Source organism: Pseudopipra pipra, chromosome Z (assembly GCF_036250125.1).
Source record: "Pseudopipra pipra isolate bDixPip1 chromosome Z, bDixPip1.hap1, whole genome shotgun sequence".
In the NCBI taxonomy this organism is placed as follows: domain Eukaryota; kingdom Metazoa; phylum Chordata; class Aves; order Passeriformes; family Pipridae; genus Pseudopipra; species Pseudopipra pipra.
In genome coordinates, this window is record NC_087581.1 from 15,984,552 (window position 1) to 16,004,529 (window position 19,978).

General features: G+C 40.9%; 1 protein-coding gene across 1 annotated transcript in view; it reads left to right on the plus strand.

The window, feature by feature from the left end:
• Positions 1-4,687: 4,687 nt before the first annotated feature.
• The window catches only part of MAP3K1 (mitogen-activated protein kinase kinase kinase 1), a 57,033-nt gene continuing 41,742 nt past the window's right edge, over positions 4,688-19,978 (plus strand). The window contains exon 1 of the mRNA XM_064642075.1: positions 4,688-5,196. Coding sequence (XP_064498145.1) covers positions 4,712-5,196 — 485 coding nt within the window. The 5' untranslated portion in view covers positions 4,688-4,711. The remainder of the gene's footprint in view (positions 5,197-19,978) is intronic.

Here is a 19,978-nt window from a genome sequence, read left to right on the forward strand (position 1 = left end):
CAGAGCGAAAACAGATAGTGATGCTTATAATAGATGGAACTGCTGATCCAGGTGAGACCTATGTTGTCAATTTACTAGTCTGGAAAAGTATGAGAAAAAGAGGTGATGGCTGCAATAATTTTGGTAGATCTTCATAAGTGATGTATGAGAAGAATCTTAATAGGTTTTGCTCACTTCATTCCTACACTTCCTTTGAGCAAATGTTAGCCTGAAAACTCAATAATATTAAATCCCTCAGCCTTGTGTCGTGTCTGAAGTAGGTAAATATAAAAAAAAATTGAACCATGAAAGGATGGTGACTTTTTCAAGTCAGAAAAATTCTCTGTAGTCAAGAAGAATATCCAAATTAGACATCAAGCTATTAATATTCTAAAGACTGAGATAAAAAATTGAACTAATTTTCATAGTTAATGCAAGATGTACAACTAATGGGAAAAAAAAAAACAACACCAAAAATCGAGACAGCTGATAGACTTCTACTGTGCAAGGATTGCACTCTAGCTTGCTGATTGCTCTGTTGCTTGGTTGTCTATCATACTCTTTGGAAACAGATGACCTTTTGCATTGGATCATATGGTGGGTAGACCAAAAGTTCATTAGTAGATGCTACAGGAAAAAAATTGGTAAGTGTAATGAATGTGACTAGTGCAGGAATGGTATAAGATGCATCAGTATCATTAGTTCTTAAAAAGAAACAGAGAACTGTTATTATATGCTTTGGCAGAAAAGGGAGGTTTAAGTACAGGTCTTTTCTTATGTAAGGTGTCTGACACCTAGGTCAAGATACAGTCTACAACACTGTGGATCCAAAATACATTTTTAACAAAAGTTCAGTTCCACATAGACTGAAATGTGAGGGAAGAAATCTTTAAACACATTTTCCATTGAAATCAATGAAGAAGTTAATAAGTAAAACATTAAGAAAATAAACACATAAATAACAGTAGACTAGACATTTCAAGGGAGTGACAAAACCTCTAGAATTCCCTGTAACAGATTTTAGTTTTTAGTTTTACCTGGCTCTTTCTCTCCTGAAAAGTGACTTGGGATCCTGCTTTTCTGAGGTGGAATTTCTTCTAAAGAGTATACCTGTTATGCTACAAAGTAAGGACGGTGCATCAGCAAGATGGCAAAGTGTTTCTACAGGAGACAGAGATACCAGCAGATTTCCAGCAGGACCTGGGAAATGAGCATGAAAAGGACCTCATTTATTTGGTTGACTTCACCATTACACAAAGGAGTAAACAGGAAAGGATTATGGCTTAGGACCAGGTTTGTTTCTCCTTTCTCACAATGGAAAGAATGAATAGAAGATCAAGGTGGGGATAAGTCTTTCTACACAGAAAACAAGACAGGGAGAATCCAGCTTGTATACAGTATTAAAGCACTTTTTGCATGTGTAGTCAAGACCAGAAACAAACGGATTGTGTTATCTCTCACATTTATTCTGGTTTTGGATGATGATGCCTAGGTTATGTACTCAGGGGCAGAGTAGATTCCTATCTCTAGCATGTTGAAAATTGTTGATTATTAATGACACTGTTACAAGTTTTGTGCAACAAGGAAACTCCTTGGCTTGCAAAATCTTAGTGTGTTCCCAAACAGAAGTGTCTTTGTGTACAACAGTAGATGTTCCAAATGTTGGTGCTAATTTGAGGCCAAAGGCCCCTGTTTTGTAACAAACCCAGGGTGCCACTACTTGTGACTTAGGGGAAACAACCCCACTGAAAACTATTTAAAGTCACATGTTACTGTCTAAAGCTGTTTTAGATAGATTGAGAACTAATCTGTGCAAGAGGTAGCTGAGTATCTTTCAGAGCTCTTCAGTAAGTTTTGTGCTTTTTAGAATCAGCTCAACTCACTTGCTTAAGTGCAAAAAGACTTCTAAAAGAGAATGACAAGAAAACACAGAAGTCAACCAGCATGTTCAATTTCTGATTTCAAAATGAAGACATTAATAGAGTCTCTATATTGTGTGTAAGTCTATGTTGTGTAGTGGCAATGTATTACCTCGTGTTCTGGAGTGAGCCATGGAAGGCGTTTTCTTGTTTGCCACTGTGCTGCAGTGGTGAAGGCAGAGTGGAGAAACACCCGTTTGAAAAAATAAGGTGAATATAAGAATTACAGGTAAAAGGTAAAATTGAATTTCAGCCAATAATCAGGAGATAAACAGCCTTCATAAGGCATTCTGGATATTCTTTAATGACAGAATAGTGAGGGTTTTCCACTTTGCATCTTATCCAAAAGTAACTCTAATCCTTGACAGTGCTGGCCTTAGTCAAAAGGCAAAGTCATGCCTTAACAGGGATGGTGACAGCACTTGCCTGCATTTAATTATTTCTTGCAGTGGTGCCTCTCACTGTCCCTGTAGTTTATATTTTGCCCTGTTCTTAGCTGCTTTTTAGAAGGCATTTCACCTCAGTGCACATGCACATTCCTCAGTACCCCACTGCCACTCTGACATTTTGCCTTGAATTTCCCAAGTTTCCTTCTCCCTTGTTGGCACTCTGGGAGAGGTGTCCCCTAGGCCTGTCATACACATTGTATGCACCCTTATCTCCTAGATTTACTTGTATTAAAGATTCGCTTTTTCTTCTCTTTATTCTTCTCCAACCAATTGCTATTTAAAGGTGCATTTCTCCTCCACATGACAAGCGTTCACAAAATTCCTGAAGTTATTTTCTTTTTCTGTTTAGATTTCTTTAAAAGTGTACGGTTATGGGATTGGGTTTTTGTGTTTGGGGTTTGGGTTTTTTTGGTTGGTTGGTTTTTTGTTTTGTTTTTTTTCTGTGAATGTGATTTTATAGAGGAATATTTGAATATTTTAAAGAGGAATATTTGAAAATATATAATAGTGCACTGTTTATTGGTATTTTTTTCCTGCTGAAGACTAGAGGATGCTGTGTACATGCAGGTTACACTACCTACAACTCATAAAAATTTGAGTTCGTTTCAACCATCTATTTCAGCATTTGCATGCAGCTAATCTCATGCTGCTTCTACAAAGTGGATACTTTGTTATCTTACTCCTGACATTTATTAAGATTCTCCCTTTGTCAGTGTGGCTTCATTTAGAAATCTTACAGAAAACTGTCTCTAATTTATAGCAGAGGCTTTAAATAAGTCAAATGCTACCTTTATGAAGTTCTGAATTAAGTTACGTCTCTGAGTTGTACGTTACAAGAGAATTTTTAGATGACCTGCTTATCCCAAAGGAACCCTTCTTGCAAGATGACAATGAATGCAACTGACTTTCCCACAGCATTCTTCACTGAAAAACCTTCACGAGTATAGGTACATCTTGTCAAGTATATCATGACAGTCAACCTAAATAATTCACTTGGTGTGACTTTGAGGCCATATGCATGTGTCTGCTGATACTATTCTGCCAGTATAGCGAGTACAGTCTCCTCAGGCTTTTGTCTAGAGGGAAAGACCTCTACCAATCTGCTCATCACATCCCCCAGCAAAGACTCTACATTTAAGTCAGCATCTGATCACATATGTAAGGCAAGAAAGAATCTGCTTCTCTTAGGAGACACTTCTCACTCAACTAGTCCTTCAGATCAAAGCAGTGATCCCAGCAAAGTGATTACACTTACAATCATTGTTCAGTTGCTTAGTTAATGTTACACTTGGGCACTTACCAAATTCTGGGAAATAAGCCTAAGATACTCAGTTGAAGTGCTTAGAACTGTGTGACTTTTACCGTATTCACACCATCCCGAAAACAAACTTGTATGCGTGGCAACATCCAGTTCTCCTTTCCTCATCTGAGATCAAAAAGCAAACCCACTCCTTTCATGTGGAAATCCAGACCAAGAGAAAAACCTTCCAAGGTTCTGGCCATGTGACGTCTCCTGCCTTTCTTCCCTCTCCCAGTCTCTCGGGAAGCAGCCACAGCGATAGGTGTGCGTGGCAGGCTAAAATGTGTGTGCATACCTGCGCACACACGGAGACGGGCGTACTCCGGCGAGACATTAACGCTTCTCCATCCTTACAGACGTGGAGCAGGACCTGAGCGTAGGGGAAGCGGCGCCTGTCAGCTGAGGGCAGCCCAGAGAGGGACGCGCGAAGGCTGCGGGCAAGGATGTGCACTTAATTTCGTACTAACTCCAGAGAGGGACGAGCAGGTGAACTGAGGCACATTCCAGCTGGGTGTGCTAGGGAGAGGAGGCACACGGAAGGGGGAAGGGGTGGGGGGTACGAGCTGGAGCGCGGTCCGAGTTCCGGGAAAGGCTTCCCCTCCACTCCCATGACGGACAGACGGACGGCCGGACAGATAGCCCCCGCCCCGGGACCGCTCTCCCACACGTGGGAAGGGCCGCATGAGGGCGGGGAAGCGCTCCCCGCCTCCACTGGGTCCCGGGCTCGGCCCGCCCGGCCGCCCACTCGCACGGACTGACTGACGGACAGATGGACAGACAACGCGCTCTGGCCCCGCTCCAGGACCTGCGCGGCGACGACGGCCCCGCTCCCTCACCGCGCTCCCTCCCCCCCTCCTTCTCGCGCCGACACCTGCGCGGGGGCGGGCGGGGCGCGGCCCCGCGTACCTTCGCGCGGCCGCCCCGCCCCCGCCGCCGCCGCCGCCAATGGGCTGCCGCCGCCCGCCCCCGCCCTACGCCGTTTCCGCAGGCAGCGCCCTTTGCGCAGCGCGCGGAGCGGCTGCCGCCCCCGCTGCTCGGGAGCCCGATGTGACCTGCCAGAGAAAATGGCGGCGACGGCGGGGGATCGCGCCTCGTCATCGGGATTATCCTCGGGCGCCGGCGCGGAGGCGGCCGCCGCCGCCGCCGCCACCTGCGGGAGCCTGAAGGGTGGCGCGGTGGCGGGGAGCGTCGCCGGGAGCGGCGGGGGGCTCCTGCGGGAGGCGGGCGGCGGCGGCTGCCAGGAACAGCGCTCTGACTGGAGACGGAAGCAGCTGCGTAAAGTGCGGAGCGTGGAGCTAGACCGGCTGCCGGAGGCGCCCCTCTTCCTCGCCGCCGCCCTGGCCGCCTCCTCCTCTTCCTCCTCCTCCTCGCCGGAGCCCCCCGAGACGCTGCTGCTCCACTACCTGCCCGGGCCGTCGCGCTCGAGCCCCGCCAGCCCGGCTGCCTCCCCCAGCCGCTGTGCCGAGCTCCTGGAGCCGCTGCCGGCGGGGAGCTCGGCGGGGACGGACCCCGCCGCCGAGCGGAGGATGGAGCCGTCCCCCGCCGCGAGGTGAGGGGCGCCGGGGGCTGGAGGGGCGGGCAGCGCTCGGCCCCGGGCGGCGGCGGATGACAGCGGCGGGGCCCTTTCCCGCGGGCACAGCTCGGGGGGAGGCTCCAGCGCTCCGTTCCCCGCCGGGTGCGCGGCCGCGCCTGGCCCCGGGCCGGTGGCGGATGCGGGGGCGGTGGGAGCTGCCGCGGAGCGCAGCGCTGGGGCGCGGCGGACAGAGCTCGCCCGCCTTCTCCGGGGCACCTGGTGCGGGGATGCAGGAGGGTGAGTGGCCGGGCCGGACTGCCCCGCTGGGCGCCTGCAGCTGTCAGCGGTGCGGCGGGAGCGGGGCCGCGGGGGACGGCCCGGGTGCGGGGGTGCGCTTGTGCTTGACTTCTGCCCGAGTCCCGAAAGGCTTTGAAGTGCGGGCTCGGGGCGGCGGCGGGGCCGGGGCCGGATATATCAGCGGCCGCTGGGACGCGGTGCCTGCCCGCGGCTCCGCGGGGCCGGGCCGGGCGTGCTGGGGGTCGGGCGACGGCTGTTTCCCTGCCCCGGGTGCTCCCCGGCTGCTGTCCGGGCAGTTTGCTGCAAAACTGAGTAATCTACTCTAGTTATTTTTTTTTTCCCCCGCGGAGGACTTCTCCGAAGTCACATTCTAATTTGCAGCATCGCGATAGTGCAGAACTGATTTCTTTTAGCTCTTGGTCAGGAGAGGAAAGGCTTTAAAATATACATGACCTCCTGGTTTTCCAAGAGAAAGAAGTTTTGTCGTGATTTAGTCTAGGTGATAAATTTCAGTGGTTTCGTTCAGTGCCCTGGTGTTCGAAGCCCGTGTTTGCCTTCTGCGTGTACTAATTGATAAGTTCCATTTTCTTGAGAGCTGCCTGTATTACACCTATTTGACAAGCGTGCAAATGTTCAGGATGAAATCGAGCTCATGTCCGCAGTGAAGCAGTCGAAGTGCTTCAGAGCGTATTTCGGCTTTACCGTGTACTTGCAGGGTCTGACTGGTGTGTGTGTGGGAAGGCACTGCAGCATGACTCTGTAAATTTGATGTGGAGTTGACAATTTCGCATGGATTTCTTGTGAGATTTTATACGATGTGGACTCCGTAGTTTAGGTCCAGGGACCTATTTTAATGATGCCTTACAGTTTGGCTAATCATTTAAACCTCGTGAGAAACAAATACAGTTCCCATTTGGGACTTGTGTGTTCTTTTCGGTTATGTCTTAGGTAAACCTCAAGGATATTTTAAAAATGTTGACTTAACCTGGGACTATTGTAATAGGAACTCTTTTCTGGACCAGTGTCCTGTTTATGTGTATTCTCAGCCATTCAGATGGATTTTGGCCTGTTTCTAGGGCAAGGTAAAAATGTTTGGTATGGTGTGGTTGTGCAGATAAGAAATGGCTCTGTACTTACAAAAGGATTAGCAGGAAGTCGTAAATGTTTTGGGGAAGGAAAATAATGTATGAATTTTAGTGAGTGCCCTGCCTTTTTATAACTCTTGGCACCGTCTTTGTCTCTATCAAGTAATGAAATTATAATGTACTGTCTCGTAATACAATTATATCCAGTTGCATGGCTTTCAAGGAAAATAAAGAATCAGTATCGGAACATGTTTAAAACAATTGAGTCTCATGGTGATATCAAGTGGGAGTTAGGCTTGACATTGAGGAAAGGCCAATATATGTTGCATTGGTCCTGAAACACTGCATCCATCCTCAATAGTCCCACAGCAGTGACAGAGCAGCTGTGGAATTTTTTTCCTTTTCACATGAACAGTTTTACTTACTCTTAAGTACCTGTATTTTGTCAAATCAGTGTATTGCATGTGTGTACAAGTTAGAACACTCTTAAATACTCTCTGATATTTGACTAGGAATGTTAACAAATCTTAGAAAATACTAAATGCCAAGTGATTCTCTCTTTAGTATTTTAGTGAGAAGGTCTACTTTGAATTTATTTTAAGTGCAAATGAAAATACATGGCAACTTTAATAATGATTGTCCTTTGGAAATATTCTATAAATGCTCATGTAGAGTCAGTAATTCTGTATGCTGTTACTAATAAACGGATGTTAGAGTATTACTTTGTCAGGCTGTTTCAAGAATTTAAAACATCTTTCTTCATTTTAATGTTAATTGATTTGTTTTAACTGAAAGAGGCTAATTTATATGTAACAGTGTATTACATATTAAAGTTGTGTGTGCAGCAGTTGTCCAAATGTTTATTAAGAGGCAAAACTGAAAGGCATAATCTAAATAATGTATTATGTGGAGGTTTTATATTCTAAATACAGGTAGTTGTAGTTGCCTGTAAGGATCTACTGCTAGTTAGAAGATACTGCGCTTGCTCCAAAGTCCCCGTGTCAGTCTCTTTGGTATTAGTTACTTTCCTTTTAAATAGAGTTTCTGTGGTGGAAGACCTGCCTGAGCTTCAAAATGAAGCTGAGTAGGGAAATTGACTGACTGCTGTTTAAGTTATAGATGTAATTATTACGGTTTTTTTCTTAAATCTCTCAAGCATTCTGCTTGTGAGGAAGTAGAGTGAATATTTTCACTGATCTTTTTATATCACTGCAAGAGGAGGGTGGAGTTGTTTTACTGGACTTGCAGCTTCGACATAAAGCACTTCAGATCTCTTATCCTGTATAGCTTCTATACTGACAATATATTAATTTTCCTTATAAAAGGATCCAAATAGTGAGGTCAATAATAACTGTAGTCTGATTTCTTGTAGCTTGAGGGAAATCCATGAAGGCAAAATGCACCTCCTTCTCTGCGACCTTAACAATGTGCTTTTAAAACATTCAAACCCCTTAGGTGGTGTTTGTGTCTGAAATTGATGTAGGTGACTTATTGCATCCCCAAGTACAGGATTAGTTTATAATGCCATAAAAATGAAAAGCAAGAAATATGACATTCATGTCCTCTGCATGCAGTAACCACATCCTATGTGACTTGTGTAAAAACTGTTTGAAAATGTATGTGTTAGTTCAGCTGCAAGATAACCTTTGTAGATATTAATACAGTTTTTCTGCAGTTGCTTTTTGGCACCTGCTAGAGACACCCAAGATGCACTTCAAAACTGAAGTTTTGTCTATATGTACAAGTGTATTAGTAAAAACTCATCACTTTCAGCTCTGCTCATCAATTTGTAGCACCTTTGATGACTTTCAAGGAAGGACATGAATGCTTTTAACAGAACACTGAGAGTTGAAGTCGGAACAGAGGGAGAGCATGTAGAGTGAAAGCACAGTGTGGCCAAGGTTCAACTTGCCTTTTTTTTTTTTCGTGTTACTGAAATGATAACTTTCTCTGCTTATGTTGTCAAAATGTAGCTCGGGTTAAAAAATATAGCTTATTTTTTATCCTGGCTATTCTTAGCCAAGGTAAAATATAATTTTGTATTTTATCCAAGTCCCTATAGCCAGATATTTGTAACTGTTTGTTTAAATAAACCACCAAATTTTCTGCTTCCAGTTTGAGCTGGATACTACTGGGAAAGAAGATTCACTTTCTACCTCTTCTATGCTCTGTGGCTTGAGAGCACCTTTAGAAGAGGGTCACCCTCTACCATGTCTGATTTTTATCGCTCTTAGTTATTGCAAGTGGTAGGGTTCTGCTTAAATGGTCTGATCTGGTATGGCAGTTTCTTTGTTCCTGTGCAAAGTAAATAGATTGTAACTAACTAATCTGGAGCTTTCTGTCTCATTGGATTTAGTGATACTAAAGGTTCAGTCTCCACTGTCACTCAGTGGAGTCTAAGTAGTGCTTAGTGCAATACCTGTGTGTAGATATGTGCAATTGTACCTTACCCAAAGGTCAGACATATAGAGCGCAAGATTTGAAGACCACTTTTTCCTTCTGTTTGGTGGATTTGAACTTCACAAGATCTTTTACTGTACTGAGATGTTTGTTGTCATTTGAAGTTGTAGTAAAGGTACTGGTGCAGCTGTGCAAAGATTTATGCTGCTGCAGGAGAGCGTGAGGCAGGAGGGGAAACAAGCATCTAGGGGGGGAGTGACTGCGAATGCTGCTTCCAGTATTGGTGAAACTTGGCTTAAGCTTGTTTAAAACATAAATTGTATGTTGCCATGTAACTGTTCTTTAAACAAACTTGTAAAGCTAGTTTTCAGCAGCAGTGGTGATAAGAGGACGGATCTGGTTTGAGTTCTGAGTTTCTAATGCTAATCTCAGTGTTCTCAGAGGATTCTCTGCAGAGATCCAAGGGTTGTCTTAATTTACTTTTATCTGCTGTGCTCTCTCTTAAAAGTCTAGAGTTACAGTTCATTCTTTTGCTTGAGGCAAAGTGGACAGAAAGCCTTTAAAAGGGCTTCATTACTTGTCTCTATCTGACTGGGAGAATGTGGTTAAGTGGAAAGTTGCTTTCTGTTACTTCCCTCCCTTTTTATCTTTACGTAGAGGCCGAATGTATTGCTGCAGCATGCTTCCTCTTTCCTGTTTCACCACACTGTAGAAATGGAAAATCCTGGTTGGTGGTGAATAGTCCTGATTATTTTTTTCCTGTATGTTTGGAGTTTTGGGGGTTTTTTGGTGTTTTGTTTTTTGTTTCTTTTTTCTGTTAACCTATGGGTTATGCTTTGTTGTTTGGTTGGGGTTTTTTTGTTTGTTTGGTTTGAGGTTTTTGTTTGCTTTGTTTTGTTGGGGTTGTTTGGTTGTTTTTGTTGGGGTGCTTTTGGAAGATCAGTTTTGTTGGATCTTGGCTGAAAAATGTCCAGAAAAAAACAGCAGCTCTAGGTACTTGCTGCTAAAGAGTAATTTGAAGTGGGGAATTGTTTACCTTCTGTCTGAAAACTAGTGAAGTAATTTTCAAATTGCCTTAATAAAAGCTGATTGACATATCACTCCCTCTCTATTTTGCTCATAAATGTCCATTTTTTTTGATGCTGTTCAGCATCTGATGACTAAGGATTTGAAGGTATTTGGAAAAAGTGGCTGTTTTTTCTTTTTCTTTAGACTTAGAGTGTCATTTAGTGTTCCTGTTTCTGAGATTAAACTGGAATTCGAATCAGTTTACTTTTGTTTCACACTGTCTCTATGTATTTCTTTTGTGTCCCTGAAGTGTAAACTATTCAGATCATTCAAGGAAATATAATACCGTTTATTCTCATCTCTCTTGTACTAGTATCCTAGTTTGTAGTGGAATGACTGCTAGTATGCTTATTGTGTCAGAGGACTTCAATTCTTTCCTAGTATTTCCTTTCAATAGACTTCACACTGCTGTTGGTACTGCAGCTCCTTGTAACTTATCCAGGGTCACTGTGGAAGGTGGGAGTAGAGTGCTGGAAAATGAGTTGTCTGCTTGACCTCACTGACATCTGACCACATCTGACATCATGTTTTCTGAGCTCTTTTCCATCCTCTTCTTGAGCCTTCAGTCATCCTGCTTTTGAGCAAATTGAAATGAGTTTCTTGCTCAGCTGTCAGCAGTGCTTTTGGGAGCTGGTAGTTCACCCTCAAAGGTGTGCAAATATATTTCATTTCAGTTGTTATTTCTCTGAAATACCCTCTTACACCCTGAAGATTTTTTTTATGTCCTGTATGACCATCATGCTTGAGTCACCAGGATTGCTCCTTTCAGATGCTGAAAGAGCTTAGTGTAAATATTTGAAATGCTGAAGGAAAAAAAAACCCTAATCTGTCATAACAACAAACTGAGAAACAGTTTGTGTTTTCTTATACAAATTGTTTGTTACTTCCCATTCGACTGCCAATAAAATTCCTGCAGAATTTTTCTTTAGTAATTCCTTGTATTCTTTAAAAGGGAAACTTCAAAGCTCAGTGGATGATAGGGTCTCCCCATTGCCTTCAGGTAATATTTAAGTGTTTTGCATCTGGAGATGTATACAAAAATGCAAATACCTGTCAGAGGTGTGGTGAAACTTGCAGTGATATCCAGTTTGCAGTTCATGTTCAGTTTATTGAGTTTGTCAGATTACAACACTCTAGGAAGCAAATGTTTATTTACTGCTGAGGAGCTAGCAAGGAGAACTAGTAGGAAATCTGCCAGCCTGTCTAACGTGTAGACAAAGTTCCATAGGAGCTTCATCAGTTGTCATTAAGACAATACTCTAATTGCTTTCAATTATGAAGTACTTTAATTTCTGGTTGCTGAATATATACTTTGAAAAATTTTGCATAGTCAGGGACAGTTTCTCAGTTTCTCAATGTTTAACCTTTTTTTTTTTTTTTAACTTTCACGGTTTTAGACTGTGGGGTTGCCAGGTCTGATTCCAGTATTCCTTTCAGTATTTTTCTCTCGTTTGAAGTTTTACCACCGGATATGTAATCAGTGTCTTAAATATGCCCAGCAATAAATATCTGGAACATTTGTTATTTCACTAAAGTAAATGCCTGGATAGGAGCCTAGGCTAAGATTAAAGACTTGTTTGCTTAATGTAAGAAAATATTGCAGTTGTGATTAGCATGGAAGCCTTGCTAAGACAGTGTTAATGTGATAGTGGGAAGCTGGATGGAGTTTCTCTTAAAACTATATTAATATGCGTAAGTTTATTTTTAAAAAGTTAATTCAGTAATGGCTGCATGTAGGTCCAGAATATGAGCTCTTCTGTAAATATAGAATAGAGATTAATTTATTGGGGTTTTTTAACTGTAAATTCTGCGTTGATTTGTGACAAATAGCTTATTACAGTAAGTCTCCTGATCTCTGCAGGCAAATTGGATGCCCTGGCCTGTAGAAAGTGCCAGGGCTCTGGAGTTTCTATTAGGTTTTTGATGGTGGGTGTGAAAACTATTTCTCTAAAGCCCAGCAAATGCAGCCAGGCTCTTCACTGTCTGCCTTGCAGGGCTGGCTCTTGGTTTCTGGCAAGGTCACAGTAACCAGGATAATTAGCTTTCTCTTTAAACTTCAAGGTTAGGGCAGGGATCCTCGTGCACTGGTACATTCTGCTCCACTCAGCTTTGTTCACGCCTTCTTCAAACATATTACTAAAATTAACTGGGAGTTGCAGTTTGTTCCCTGGACAAGAATTTACTTGGAGTTGCAACTGCATGTTTCTTATCCTTCCCAGAGGCTCTTTGGGGGAAGAGCAGGGGTATGTGGAGAAGAGGTCTTAAAGATGTGCAGATTGTTCTCTGTTTTAAGCCAGTATTACAGGAAGAGCAGGGAGAAGAAGCTCCCACCCCACCTCCACCCTGCAAGCCTTGTGGACAAGAAGGCATGAAGTGAAACTCCTTAAGCCATGCAGAGCTCTGGCAAAGAACAATGCAGGTAGTCTTCAGGGTTGTCATTTTAGAAATGCATTGTACCAAACTGATACAGAGAAGATTTAATGACTTACTGTTTGGTTTCTCTCACTATGAAGATTGACGTGCAGACTGACACTGAGTGCCTTTTTTGTGGGAATAAGACACATAATAATAAATATTCTGGATTAAACTGTCTTCCATCTCTTCAAAATTGTAAGATGCTTTCATGTAAGGATGTGTTCAGTATTGTAAACCAACATACACTGATATGGTCAGTAAGCTGAGTGAGGTGATACTCATTGGCAGAGACTTGGGTGATTTGTGCCTGACCATTGCATTTGGCTTATGCTGCAGGCCAGCATCTTCTGTTCAAAATGGTTCTTGTTATCACTCATTTCTGCTATATTGCTGGTAGTGATGGATTCAATTCTGAAAAAGAAGGACTTTTCCTTGTATAGATACCTCAAAGCTAGGTGAGTCCAAGTTGACTCTCTTAGGAATGGAGAACATTAGGAAAAGGGTTAGAAAGCACTAGAATAGTAATATAAACGAATGTGAAGTGTTTTTTTGTACTTTGGATTCCTTGTCATTTTAGGCAAAAAGAGTTTCTCAGTCTGAGCTTTTTCTTCCTTCACAAAAGGAGAGAAGTTGGGGTTTGCAGACTGACTCTTAAGGTCTCCTACAAATCCTGTTTCCTTTCTATAGTGGAAGCTGGACTTCCCTTTTTGATGGGAAATAAAACATTGTTGATAGAGTTTGAGCTGAAAGCTGCCCTCTGACATGTCCGTGAGAAAGGGCTTGATGACATCTCGTTCACATGTTTACCAAATACATCAGTGTCAGTAACCTTCTTTGACTGTTGCTCTTTGGGATCCTCTGTGGAATAACAGTTTACTAATAATGTCGCAGATCTTTGTGAAAACTGGCATTTCTCAGAAAGGTAGTGTCTTTAACCAAGTCTTTCCCTTATTTCTGTACTTCGTGGTCAGAAACTAATGAAAGTTTACTGTTCATCTTTCTAAACTCATTTGAAGTACAATTGTACTTAATCTTGAAATTATTTTCTTTATATTGAATATTTTGAAGTATAGATTTACTCTTTATAAAGTTAAGTGTACATATGGTAAGAACCGTGCTACTGTGTTGTCACGTTTGTCTTTTAAGCATGCGGTTAAGTTCCAGCATGTTCAGGTACAATGGTAAACCATCTTGTCCTGGTAAATACACTGAAGTATTTAATTCCTCTTAGTATCTCAGCAGAAAATTAGTATGCTCTACTGTTTGCTTGTTCTGACCTGCTCTGAGCTGTATGTTTGTGGCAATGTTTTACAGTCCTGCTACTGGTGAGAGTGCCCAGCAAAGCCAAGTGGAAAAGGACAATTGCTGTGGCATTTTGAAATCAGCTGTGTATGAATTGCATTCCTTTATTTTAAAATTGACTGCAAATGAGAATACAGGTCCAGTGCCAGGGAAAGCCACTTGTAGACCCTGAGAATCAAGACTGCAGGGGAGAGCACAGCCAGAACTTTTAGACTTTTGGCTTCCTTTCAGCCCACAGGATGGACTGCTGAGGAGCTAGGAAGGAGAACTAGTAGGAAATCTGCCAGCCTGTCTAATATGTAGACAAAGTTCCATGGGAGCTTCATCAAAATAGGTCTTTCACTTTTTCTTAGTTGATAAATAATTTTTTGAAAGTATTTCTTTCCAGGAAGCAGCTTGGCTGTATGCATTAGTATTTCCACTGTATTTAAAGTACTTGCATGGGCATAAGTAGTTGAGACCTAAATAGCTGTAAATAGCTGGGACTTAACAAAAATGCAGGTTTTAATCTTGTGAGTGTGAGCCTCTAGTAAAATCCTTATGCAATGGTGGAGCCTTATAGGCTTTATTGACACTCTTTTTGAACAAGTGTTCACTTCTTGTGTGTCTATCCTATTTGTGGTATTGGTGCCTCAGCCTGGTATAAAGCAAGGTTTATCACTAGTCTGGGTTTTGTTCAAAACATAAATCCTAATTCAGAGGAAAGTCAGGACCTAAATTACCACTGTGTCCATGTTGGAGCTAATATGAGTCTGCTGGAGTTGTGGGGTTTCTCGGCTCATCAGCTCTGTGAAGCAGCTGGCAGCAGGATGGAGCTAGCATAAAACCTGTTGTACTCACAGTCACTAGGTAGGTTCTGTGGATCTTGTGGTCCATATGTGGCTACATAAAACTTTTTATGTGAGTTGTAAAGTTAGTAAGCTGGACTGTGTCTGATGCTTCAGGCAGCAGATGCCTCTAGAACTTGGGGAAAAAGAAGGGTGCAAGAACTGGTAGTGTAGTGTGTGCTACAAACTACCAGACCTGCTGGCTCTAACAAAATGTTTGCATAGAAATGGGTGTTTCAATTTATGTTATTTTAGCACACTGAAGTTGCTTCTGCCTAGGCCATGTCGACTGTTTTGGTGCATACTGATTTGTTAAATGTCTAAAAATTGTGAGTTTCTGTCATGATTAAAACCCTGATTCAGAGGATATAATAGTGAAAGTAGTCAAAAGTAAGAGTATTGTTGGTTCTTTAATATATCTAGGACCTTTAGCTATAAATAGCTGTACTTAAGCATCCATAAGATTTTGGAAAAATACTCAGTTTGCTTCATCTACCTTATTGGGAAATAATTCAGCTCTGTTCCATTAATGTTTGTAAGGGGAAAGACCGCTGAATAAATTTACCTTCTCTGGTTACCACTGGTACAAAATGTACATTGTTTGTCTGATTGTAGAGCCAAAAGCACTATACATCTCCCTGATTTGCACAACTAATAAGTAGATAAACTGGGTGGGAACAAAGCATAAACCAAACGGAGGATTAATTTATGCAATTGCAGCATTTTCAGACGTGTGAAATGTTATCTCTGTGAAGGAGCTCAACTGGTTATACTGGTTAGTACCAGCTGTGTTCTGTCTCCCCTCTGTGGGAGCTGATACCCTAATGACAGGCTCTTGTTTTCCATTAAATATTGTCAGTTAATCTCTGGGTGAGAAGACAGCATTGCCTTCAGATTTCAGGATACTTTCTTAGTGCAGGAAACATGATGACAAGTAAATTTATGATTTGGTGGAGGTACAAAGCAGGCATATAGATTTTGCCCTAAAGACATTTTTTAAACTACTGATTCTTGTTAGTAACCACAAATAATTAGTGCATAAGCTTAAATGCAGTCAAAGTTTTTTTTGTAGTTATTGTTGGGCAAGATTTTGACATTTTTCGCTAACAGACTATCCAATCCTTCCTTGAGTTTCTTTATAACCATTTTTGGAAAATAAAAAAAGTGAAAAAAATATAATAATTAAAAACCCCAAATATATGTAGAACTTGCTCTTTTTCCCATGTAAATTCGTTTTAGAGAACCAACATCTCACTTTCTCTCCTGAAAGCCCAATGTGTGCTTCAATGCATTTCTGAGTCTTATTGTGACAAGGTCTGCATTTTGATACTAAAAGGAAATAGGAAATGAGACAATATGGGTCTAGCACTGTTACTCCCTTTCCATGTTCAAATAAATGGTATTTTTTTATAACTGGGAGGAGATAAAGCTTGGCTCTCACAAGGGAAGTGGTTACTGTAGCTGTTTTTTTACATGGTGACTTTTGATACTTTTGTTGCATTACTGTATACTTATTTGCAGTTGCTAAAATAATCTATAATTACAGGATTTACAATGCTTAACCCTTTCTGTTTTACTGCATTTACTGGTCCTTCAGTACTTGTGGGTGGGCAGCCAGGGAGTGAGAATTGAGAACTGTGCTATTCTGTATTCATACAGCATCTTGTTTCTAACTTTGTGTAGATGCATGACTGGCTGGCTAATGCTTAACCCAGACATATTAAGCAAGTAGATAGGAAGTCTGTCTTCTGAAGGTGTTCACCTTCCATGTTGACAGTGTTCAGAGCACTAGTTTATGTCCTGTTGTCTGAGTGTTCTTGAAGAATTTGTTGTTACAAACATGGCTGAAGCTGACTGTTCAAATGCGTTTTGGTTTTCTAGAATAGGATTATGTAACAGTATGTTCTTCACTGGTCCTGGGCTGAAATCAACCTTTTTCCAACTACACTGTAAAGGCATGTCTTCCTTTTGATATCTGCATGGTCTTGGGGCTCTGTCACCCTTTGCCTGTCACAGGTTGCCTGACACTTTAATGTACCAATTAATTCAATGGTGACATCAGTTTTTAGTTTCTAGTTCACAGCCAGGTCACTCCAGTACCTAGTATAAGATTAACTTATTGAGAAAAGTATTTCCATAAACAGTCCATTAGTAAGTCACAAGGTCATGATTTGTTTCCCATGCAGAGTTTCCCCCAACTCTAGTTTCACCAGTGTGTCCTGGAAACTAGTTTTTATTTCTCGGCTTTAATGTAAGTACTGTGGTTTCATAGTAATTTGCACACCTGTTTAAAGAAGTGAGACTCCTTTCCCAGTTACTGTTCCATTTTTGTGAGGCTGCTACTATCATACAAGTTCTCATGGTAAGAAATAAAATGAGTCTGACATCTTCAGTGATCAAAATGTTTGCTTAATCTTTGAGTATTTTATTAAAATTGAATAAGTTATCCATGTTTTAAAGAAAATGATGTTTTTTCATTCTCTTTTCTTAGACCTTGTATTCTTTTGGTTGTAAAATGAGCATATTGCAAATGTGTTTCAGTGATGTTGGTTAAACTTGTAAGACTTCTGATCATGCTTTGATTTGACATAAGATTCCTTTTGTAATCTCTTAATATGTGGCAATGCCATTAAACTGGAGCACCTTCTAGAATTGCAACAGATGTCGATTTGTTCCCCACTTCTTTTGTTCTTCTAAAGTAAAACTTACATTGAATAGCAAATTAAAGAAAATTAAATTGGATTATGAATTTGTAATAATCAAACAAATTCTGGAATAGAGTTCTTATTATGTCCTGTAAACAAGTTGTTTTAACTAAGGTTGAAAGTCCATTTAGAGGAGTCATAACACAGTGGGGTAATGACAAATGGAACTATAAACTACTACCGCTGCCATGCTGCTCAAATTGCGTAGTAATCACCTGTTTAATTTTTTTGCTGCTTTATCATTTTGTGTGCTGAATCACTGCTGATGAGTTCCTTCGTAGCACCTCAGGGAATCCAGGTTCAGTTGCTGGGACTCCCTTTGGGTGAAAGATATTTCCTCTGTAACAAAGAGGATAATTTACCCTTTCTGAAGTTGGTTCAGTGAAATCTTGGGCTCTTATTTCCCATATTTTTATGATTTTCATCACTGCTTCAAGTTACAGTCCTAGTTTGTGTTTTGTGTTTCTTATCTTTAGATGTGTTGCTCAAAGAAACAACACTGTGGTTTAGGTTTCTGCTGATTTATATGGATTCTGATTTTAAATCCTGAAATATACTGTGAAAGTGTGGACAACTCAAAACCTAATGAGATTTCACTTATGATTTTTTCTGCAAAAAACACCCATGAAACTTGGAGGAAAGTTTATAAAGGCAGATGTGACAATTTGATCTTTCCAAATAAGAATTAATGTTCTTGAATATAATTAGCTCTCCATTTTCCTTTCACTTAATTTTGAGTAAGGCAGTTATGGCTGCTGGCAAATAAATGAAGTCAGTTTAAAATTTTTAGTTTGATCCAATGAATCTACAAAGAGTGAGCAACTAAGAATTTTCTTCAGAAGGAATTCAGGAAAAAAAAATCCACAACGATAAAGGCTCTTCTGAGCTGTGCAATTTAGATTTTTACATTACAAAAATACTTTAACATAATTGTATGTATAGAGAATTACAGAAATCAGTTCTGTATGAGTTGTGCTTCATCAAATCAAAAAAGGATTAAGTGAGCTGGGCCTCACCTAATGTGCCTTAAATACATACTGGTACTTGAATAGGCTCAGAAACCATACTGAAACTTCTAGCTAGCAAATTCTTCCAATTTTTTTTTTTTTTTTTTACATCTAGTTGGATTCTCATTCATTTAAGTCACATTTTTATTGTTAACTTTTTATTTCAAAGTAATTGTCACATCCCTTACTCAATGGTTTGGTTTTGGTGGTGTTGTTTTGGTGGTGTTTTTTTGGTGGTTTTTTTGTGTTTTGTTTTGATTTTTTTAAAATATTGGAGCTTTAAAACATTATTGTCATGTATTGCTGCTTTCTGGATTGTTGTGCTTCTGTCTGAATGTTCTTACAGAAAAGAAATCTCACTCTTGTTAGTCAATTTTCTTTTAAAATTCATCTAATAGTTCTGAATTTCTCTTGTTGGTATTTGATTTATGTGTTTTCTGGAGAATGCATCTTCTGTTCTTTTTCCTTTATTGTGCTCTCTTTGACTAGAATTGCTTATGGAGAAAGTGAATGTTGGATTTTTAAATACGGGTGAAATAGAGAATTAGTTACTTAATCGTGAAGCCTAAATTTGGTAACAGCTTAGGGAGACTTAGCATTTTTTTAAAAATGAGATTGCTCCTATGGATACTTTCATATTAATTGGAAAGCTTTTTTAAGGTGAAAGCAGGGAGTGGAACAATCCAGAAGAGCAGTCATGGTTAGTCTTCTGCCTTCTTCAGAAATGTAATACCCTCTTTTTTCAAAGCTGACAATGGGAAAAAAGTAATAGAAGAGTACGTTTGTCAGCCAGTTTGCTCAAAGTGATGTGGTTTAATCTGACTTATTAACGATTGAGTGCACAATGTTAAATGTTATTTGCATTATTATTTTCAAGTTGGAAGTAGTTAAGAATCTTCTGAGTATAATGCTGAAAATTTGCTTTTGTCAAAATATGTCTTGCTTGAGGTGCTTTTTTTTAAGTGTCTGTGATGAAAGACCAGATGCCTTTCATCTGCCAGTTTGAACCAATAAGTTTTGGTGGTTTCTTTTTTTAAAGGTTGTAATTTTTAATAGACCAGAGTTTGTTGTTCCATGGAGAAATTGTAAGACAGTTTTTGAACAGAAATAGAGGATTCAGTCAATGTTAGTTTAACCTTCCCTTAGAAGACTGAAGTAAAATGCACTGGAAAAGCTCTGGAAACCAGATTAAGACACTTGAAAGCACAGATTCACTTACTGCCTTTCTAATTTTAGGGCATTGTGGTGGTCAAAATTACTGGAGGTTTCATGAGAAACAAGTAATAGATTGAAGTAAAAACTTGCTGAAGGCATATATGCATGTAGTGGTTTGAGACCCCCAAGTTTCAGAAGTTCATGTTAAAACCACAGTGCAGAAAGAGTATCTTGGTGAGCTAGTGCTGTGAAGTGACTGAAGAGCTCTTCTAGGTTAGTTCCAAAGCGAAATGACAACACTTGCAAACCATCAGGCTGTTGGACCTTTTGTAAGACAAGGTGGTTTCTCAGTCAACCTCAAAACTTGTAGTCTCTGTTGGTAGGGATTTGTGTCTGCCGGTGGGATGTGGAGAGGAAAAGTTGAGTCTTGGCTTTACTGAAACTCTGTAGCAGGATCAGCATTGTCATTTATGGCCTGTTCTTCTGGGTTTGCCTTTGTTGGTGTTTCAAGTACTTTCCATTTGTTGTTCTTCACTGCATTAAGCAGTAGGGAGAAA